This window comes from Talpa europaea (assembly GCF_964194135.1).
Source record: "Talpa europaea genome assembly, chromosome: 9".
Taxonomy (NCBI): Eukaryota; Metazoa; Chordata; class Mammalia; order Eulipotyphla; family Talpidae; genus Talpa; species Talpa europaea.
This window is the reverse complement of record NC_140076.1, coordinates 107,033,995-107,042,259: the sequence shown is the minus strand read 5'-3', so window position 1 is coordinate 107,042,259 and position 8,265 is coordinate 107,033,995. Positions and strand designations below refer to the sequence as shown.

At 54.8% G+C, this 8,265-nt stretch overlaps 1 protein-coding gene across 1 annotated transcript; it reads right to left on the bottom strand.

Moving 5' to 3' along the window:
* PROK1 (prokineticin 1) lies at positions 1-3,830 on the bottom strand (the record flags this gene model as incomplete). Its single annotated transcript, XM_084243514.1, has 3 exons — positions 1-120; positions 1,650-1,775; positions 3,759-3,830. The coding sequence occupies 3 exons, from the start codon at positions 3,828-3,830 to the stop codon at positions 1-3; spliced, it is 318 nt and encodes a 105-aa protein (XP_084099640.1).
* Positions 3,831-8,265: the final 4,435 nt, after the last annotated feature.

The following is an 8,265-nucleotide window of genomic DNA, read 5'->3' as shown; positions in this document are numbered from 1 at the left end:
TTAAAAGTTGATGTTCTTCAAGTCTGTGGAGCACCGGTACCGGCCATCCGGGCACCTGGTGCACAGCAGGTTGGGTAGGCAGGGGCAGGTGTGGTGCTGGCGTTTTCTGAAGAAGGGGACCTGGGGAGGAAGAAGAGACATGCTATCGTCACCAGAGAGAGGTGGAGCTCTGACAGGGCCCCCCAACACAACACTGACAGCTAACACAGCAGAAAACTGAGGTGCAGAGTGGCTGAGCCACAGACCCAGACCCCACAGCCAATGCGTGAAGGAGCCAGGACCCAACTCAGGCAACCTGGCTCTCAGCACTGTGATCAGGCAAGACACTGCAGTGTCCACCGCCAACCCTGAGACCTCAACACTGCCTACCAGGGGTCCCCTGACTGACCCAGCACGCAGAGCACACACACTCACACACAAAACGCACCTTACGGCTCAACACTGGTGGGTGCGGGGGTAGGGCTGGGCAGGACAGCCCATCTCTGCCCTGTGACTCACCCCCAGAGCAGTGCTGAACCAGGAGTTTCCTCAGGGGGGTCTGAATGGGAGTGCTGGGAGCACAGATGGGGTCAGACTGCCTGGGTTCAAATCCCAGCTCTACCAATTCCCAGCTGAGAGGGCATTCACAGGTTATTTAGCCCACCTGTGCCTCAACTTCACCTGTAAATTTTAAAGAAGTTTAAACTATATATTTGCAAAAAGCACTGAGTCTGAGGAGAGGCCCACAGTAAGCACTCAGCATTACCTTCTATGGCCACTGTTGGCCCTTTGGGAAAATAGAACTGCAGCTGATCTACCTCAGCACCCCGAGGTGACAAGAACTCCTGAGCTGGCCTGTCTTGCCTACCCCTGCACTGCCCCCCCTCCCTGGGGCCTCTGCATCCCCTAGGTGGACCATGTTTGGGTCTAGAGAATGCTCTGAGGACAGGGCTCCTGGGAGCAGGCACATCCACAGAGGAGACTGAGGGGCTCCTGAACCACAGGGAGCTGCCAAAGAAGAGGCTGGGGAACGGGTCTCAAATCCTGGCCCCACAAGCCTGAGGCCTCTCTGCTAGTCCCTTGAGGCCTCGCCGCACCGAGGCCCCACCCCGCCCCACCGAGGTCCCCTAGGCTGAAGTCCAGCAGTTGCATCCACTTGAAGATTCTGGAACAAAGGTCTGTGACCCGTCTGTGCACTCTGGGCCAGGAACTGGCTGTCTGGGGTGGCAGCAGGACGGGGCCTCGGTGCCCAGGGCCCAGAAGAGTGAACGCCTCCTTGCAGTGTTGACCCTAGACTTGGCTTCCTACCCACTAGCCTAGGACTGGCTGGAAGCCCATTTTACAGATTTTATTTCACGTTTTCCTGGAAAGTTCTTGGGAGCAAAGCACATTTGTCAGATCTGAAGAGACTCTAGGGTAATCCACCTACATATGAGGCTACTGGGGGCCAGAACTGCTCTTGCCCAAGAACACTCAGCAAATGACAAGCTGGGGTCTAACAGGCAGTATGATCAGTGCCCCCGTGCCACCCCAGCTACCCCCAGGAGCCAGGAGGCAGTGTCCAGCACCCAGTGTCCAGGGAAGTGTCAGGGTTGGGGCTGAAAACTGCAGTTGCGGGGTGCTTCTGCCCAGGGCTGTGCACCCCCACAGGGCACGAGGCTGAGAAGTACCTTGTGGCTGACGGGGTGGCACTCCTCTCCCTCCTGCCCGAGCGGGGTGCACATCCGCAGCCCACGCAGCCACAGGCTGATGGCACAGCAGGTGCCTGCCCCGCACTGGACATCCCGCTCACAGGCCTGCAGGGAGAGACAGAGGGGCCATTAGTACCCACTAGTGCCACCAGAGAGAAACAAGGAGGGAAGAGGCACTCAGGAGCAGCAGCTGAGGCAGCACCCTTGCCTCAGCCTCACCTGTGCATTGGTTGCCCCTGAGCGGGCAGGGGCCTCAGAGCTCAGCGGGGTCTCAGAGTGGATCTGAGGAACCGGCAAGTAGCTCGGGGGCCCCTCCATGAGGAGGCGGTGCTCCCCGTCTGAGGGGGGAAGACTTGGCTTTTCTAGCAGCAATAAATGCTCAGTGGATGCTGGTGAAACTGAATTAATCTGAATTCCTAGAGGGGAAGGAGAGCCTGAGCCCCGAGGTGGTCAGGGTGCGGTTCTCTGCCCGGCCCGAGGCTGGTACCTTGTGCTCCCCTCACCAAGCTGCCCTGCCCTTGGCTTCACCAGAAGCCCAGCCTCACCTGCAGTGCAGCAGATGTCCCCCCAGTGCTCTGTGCTGGCCAGCCTGACCCCCAAATGGGGATGGGCGGTCTGGGTCGTGCTCCCAGAACAGGGGGTATAGGGAGTGGCCCCACCTGGTTTCTGGAAGGTGCCATTGTAAAGAAGTCCACACAAGCCTCTCTAAATAGAAGCCTGCCTTGAGGACAACAGGGCTGTGACCCTCTAAAGTCTCAAGGGGGACCCCAATGGAGAAGCCTCCAAACTTTCTGCTTCCAGAGAAAGCTTGGCGGCTCTTCTGGGTTTGGTTCCCTCTTTTCCCACCAAGGCCGGGGAGGCCTGACAAGACCGGACTCTGCCCCAGGAGGGGAGCTGGGGGATGTCGAGTCTGCTTGTCACCCAGGGAGGCGCAGGTGCCGGTCACCTGGGCTTGCTGCTCTCCAGCCCAGGGAAAGCACATCTCACACACCAGCCACCCTGACCGCCCGGGGTTAAGGCCACAGAGGTGGGGCACTGCTGTCCTGCTCAGGGAGGAGGGACCATTCAGCCTGAATCAGGTGGCCCCTGCCCAGGGAGAGGGGAGTGTGGAGATGGTAGAACCGCTATTCCCGGGCCTCCCTGGTGGCTTAGGGGTTAAGTCTCAGCGCTGTCACCTCTACAGCCTGAGTTCGATCCCCAGCCAGGGAGCTGACCCACATGGCGAGCAGACCTCTCCTGTCTCACCTGTTGCTCCCCTCAGCAGTGTATTTCAGTCAATCAGCCTGTTTTGGTCCCCACTCTGTCTCTGGTGATCCTCTCACCCCCCCGCATCTCTGGCCTACACTTACCCAGTTCTTGTATGCATAAATAAATAAATAAATTCTTAAAAAAAAAAAAGAAGAATGGTCTTACCACCATGCGCATTGTGGGCTGCATTTGAGGGGGTTCCAGGAAAAGCCAGACTCCCCACAGAGACCACAGCCCGAGTGTCAGGGATTCTAGCCTTGTGGGGCCCGTGCGCTGAGCCCCACTTCTATCTGGTGGGCAACGCTTGCTTTGGGCGCCCGCTGCCCAGTGTTGGTGTCCCTGGTATTTCTACCAAAACTGGGCACGGAGCGAACAAACATAAACATAAAGAGTTTCAAGACACGCTTCTGCAGAGTAAAGAAAGCAGACGTGAGATGTTCCCGAGAAGCCGAGGTGACCGCCGTTAATGAAGTCAACATGTTGTGTAAATCAAACTCGACGCGGGGACCAGCCCCTATATGCAAACCAAAATTTACACAAAAGATAAAATAGGGGGTGCTAATCCACTTTATAAAGGAATCCCTCATTCCACCGGAGGAATCTTCATTTTACCAAGGGACGAAACCTCACAATTTTCAACGCTCTCCCAACACAATGAACATAGGATTTGATTTATGCACAGCTGCTCCAAGGCAAGCCTGGCTGGCAGAGTGAGGTCTAACTAGCATCACATGGAACCCCTCTGTGAAGTCCCGCTGAGGGCTAATTCCCCATGCCGGCAGTTTGCCTCCGGGGTGCCTCCTGGCCCTCCTGCTGTCCCTGAGAGGGTGGGAGACTTACCCCCGTGATCACCGCACCGTCCGACACCGTCACCAGGAGCAGCACCACCGAGACACGCACAGCCCCGCGCATGGTCCCTCGGGTGCGGCGCTGCTTCCGATGCCACCCGCTGCCTCCCGCTCAGCCGCGTGCCTGTGAGCTGGGAAGGCCAGACTCGCCTGCCGCTCTCTCCTCCCAGATTTATATGTCCGATCCCGGCTGCCTGTGGCCGCCAGTCTCCTCTCCCCCCGGCCCATCTCCCTGTTACTCAGATGCTCTCCACGCCAAAGATGAGACCTGAATCCCTAATGGCCTCAAATCACCACCAAAGCCAATAAAAAGAAAGACATCAGTGGACGGACAGTCGCCCTGACTCTCCCAGGAACTCAGATCCTCTCTGTTATATGCATCTCCCTGCACAGTCCTTTGTGCCCCTGGGGCACCCCGTTCTGCCCGCGCAGGGGGAGGGCTTTGGGAATGAGTTAAGGCGTTTACATCATTGCCCTGTATCCTGCACCATGCACCAAGCTCGGCTCCCTTCACCCCAGCCACGGGAGCCGGCTGCGTTCTTGCTGCATGCTCACCGTCCGCTCGGCACAGGGCTGCTCAGAGGACCTGAGTGGGAAAGGCGCTGACCCGGGCCCTCCAGAAGGTTAAAATTCTGAGGGGCAACATGAGGTAGTGAGGAAGCAAAGCCAGGTTTGTGGGAATGGTCCTCCCTGCAGCGCGCAGGAGAGCAGGTGCTCTCTGTCAGGCTCAGGACAGGCTCCTGGTGCAGGAGCGCAGCGCAGAAGTTGAGCCGCACTCAGGTGCCTGCAGAGGTGAGCGCTCAGGCTGGGGTCCAGCTCGGAGGTGCCTGGAACCACGCTGCTGCCTTCCTGCTTCATGGGGTGAGCTTGGGAATGGCTCAGACACCAGCCTCATGGGAAGTCAACTTCAGCGGGGAGCCCCAAGGTCCCAGGATCATTGTCAGACAGCTTCTCTCCATGAGCAGGAGGGCCTTTGTTTCCCAAAGTGCGTTTTGCAATATGTTAATAGCTACTGCACACACGGATACGTGAAAGATTCCCTGCGGTCAAAGCTTCGGGAAATACGACACAAGCTACCCAGCTTGTGGACTGCAGCACCTTGTAGGGACTTTCCTATGCTAGCAAGCATTTGAAACACCAAAGTGGGGCGGGGGGGATGCATTTGGTAGAATTTCCCAAATTTATTCACATTTGCTTTTTCTGGACCCCAGAGGCCACTGCTGGACCCCAGGGGCCACTTCTGGACCCCAGAGGCCACTACTGGACCCCAGAGGCAAGCACTTTGACTCCTGATCCCAGATTGCTCATGAGCGTTAGAACCCTGGAAATAGTTTTGACTCTTCCTCAGCCTCAGTTTTCTCATCTGTAACCCGGGGTGATGGCAGTATGTCCATCAGGGGGCTGTGCAAGATTCTGTCTATTATTTACTCACTGACTCTCCAGGCACACCTCGGAGAGCTTACAAATTCGGTACCAGGTCTCCACATGAAAGGAGTTGCATAGATATTTCTGTTTCCCAGTGCACAGAAAAGTTACACTATACTGCATACAGTATAGTGTAAAAAGTATAGTGTAAAAAAGTTTACACTACTGTAAACTCTACTGTAGTCTAGTAATGAAATGTGACACAGAGACACGAAGTGAGCACACGGTGCTGATAGATTTGCTGGTGCGGGGTCGCCACACACCTTCAACTTGTTAAAAACACATTCTCAGCAAAGTACAATAAAGGGAAGCACAACTAAACGAGGCGTCCTGTACGTCTCCTTATGATTACAGCAGTGCAGCTGCTGTCCCTGGTGGTGCCAGGAGGAAACTTCAGCTCCTGGGGGCAGACAGGTAATAAACAAATAGATTTAATGAAATGCCCGGGTGGACTGAGAGCTAGTAAAAAGGAGGCCAGGGGAGACGACAGAGCATGAAATTGGATGGTATTTTAGATGGGTTGAGAGTCTACAAGACACTCGAGAAAGACTGAAAAGGTGAAAGAGTGAGCTGGGCAGAGTCACCGGGAAAGAGCCAGGGCAAATGTCCTGGGGCAGCACATTCTTGGACAGTTCCAGGAGTGCCGTGAGGAGGGGAGGGGAGAGGAGGGCCGGCACCGGAGTAGGAGCCAGGGCCTTGCCCTGTCAACGTGGTGGCTGGCTGACTGCAAGCGTGACAGGTCCTCAGACGATTTTCAGCAGAGGAGGGACACGGTGTGATTTACACTTTGCAAGGATCTCTCTGGCTACATGTGACGAATTAAGTGAGATGATGTCTGTGAAGTGCCATGCACAAATACTTGGCACATAATGTTTGCTAACTGTTGGCAATATTTGTTATAAAAAGATGAACACTAATTCAAAAGGAAACCTGCAGCACTCCTATGTTTACTGCAGCACTGTTTACAATAGCCAAGCTATGGAAAGAACCTAAATGCTCCCAAACAGATGAGTGGTTCAAGAAGATCACACACACACAATGGAATACTACTCAGCAGTCAAAAAGGATAACTCATGCCACTTGCAGCAACATGGATGGAGCTAGAACAGTTTCATTTATCCTAAATGAAATAAACCAGAACGAGAAAGATAAATACCACATGATGTCACTTCCATGTGGAATATGGAGACATGAAAAAAGGGTCAGACAAAGACAATCCCTACAAGCTGATCACAGATCTGAGGCATCCGGAGGGGCAGGTGGGAGGGGTGACAACAGGGTGGGACGAGAGCAGGATGGCTGTTGGTAGGTGCTTTGGTGGTGAGTGCACTACAGGGACAACACCTGAAGGGGGAGACCCCATACTTCCAAAATGCCAACAACAGTGGAAAACATTGACAAGTCAATAAAAACAAATATTTTTTTAAAAAAGAGCCTATTTACCTGAATATAAAACTCTCCTGCAAAATGACAATCAAAATAATGAGTCTGTACAGCTCACCTGCACACTGAATCTGAGCCAGGTGCACCAAGATACCTCCCCGACCCGGGGGCCTCCTGGAGGAGAAGGCTCAGGGAGCTGTGAGTTGCTCTCAGAAGCGGCCAGTGCTCTGTGTGCCCTGGGCCAATGGCCTCCTCGAAAAGATCCCCAGCAGGGACAGCGTGAGGGAGGGTCTGCTTGTCAAGCCAGCAGGCCTCCCCATTCTGCTCCCATCTCCATTCTCACCCCTTCCTCCCTGCGCCCTACACAAAACTAATAATCCCACACAATTGCGTGCAGAATGGACGCGAGACATACTGTTGCAAACAAAACCAATAACGTTGATTGAAAGCATTTCATTTATCTTGAATGCTGGTGCTTGAAGAAAAGCCAGTTTAATTAGAAGGAAGGCCAGGGAGATGGTGACTTGGTGAAAATCCCAGAAGACCCTTTGGAGAGCTTTAGGGGTGCTTCAGCCAAATAACTCAATGAAGCAAATCGTCATTGATTGCCTTCCATGTGTCAGCAGCAGGCGCTCAGTGATGAGGTCTGATTTCTCTAGAATCCCCCATCCCTGCGTACAGGGGGAGGTCAGCAGTGACCCCGACATGTTTTAGTTCAATCACGGTGCCTTTAATGTGCGGAAAAGGAAAAGAAGAAAAACACCCCAGACCAAGCAGGCAGGAAGCAGAGGTGACAAAAGGAGTCCAAGGCAATGTGAAAGGTGACAAGTGGGGAAATGGTGACCAGTGCTGATGTCATACTGGCTCCCCGTGAGGGAGGGGCGAGCTAGTGAGGTGGTGCTCCGGGATCTTTCCGACTCTTTGTGGGGGTCAGGGGCAGCCTGCTGCTGGGCATTGGGATGCAGGGATTCACGAAGGGCACACCTGACAGCCCGCCTCTACTTCTCTGCTTTCGTGAATGCCAACGTCACCTTCCTGCAGGGGTGTGTCTGTGTGTGTGTCTGTATGTGTGTGTGTGCGTGTGTGTGTGTGTGTGTGTGTGGTGAGTGTCCCAGACCCAGGGCAAAGTCGCAGGGAGGCCCAGGCTCATTCAGCCCCGACCTGGCTGGCTCCCTGGGACGCCTCACCTTCACACTTGGAGAAGTCTGACTCCCACCGGGTGCGAGGCCCCTCCAGCTCACCACAAGGTCTGGCTCGCAAGCTAGACAGTCAGCGCGTGCCAGGCCCGCCGGCTGTGGGCACCTGACCCTCTCCTGGTGATGGCTGAGCGCATGTTAAAAGGTGACCGTGTTACTGCGGTCCCTTGCTGGTGACGAAGGGGGCACAAGCACGCAGACGAGGGGCTCTTAACCTAGAGTCACGCCCCGCTACGGAGCTCATGAACAAAACTCAGAAGATTCACCGAGTTGGGTAGAGAAAGGAATTGCTTCTTTATTCTCACGAACTTCTAAGTGAATTTTACAGTTTCTTCTCTGTGTCGGTCACAAGCACAGAAGCACTCATGCGGCGTGAGTCCTGTCACCAAGAAAAATGACGGGCATTTTAATATCCTTTTATTGAGGCTGCAGATCAGATTTCTGCTCCCGCTGCCTGAGAGCACGGTGTCGGACCCGCCGCCCGGCCGCGCTTAC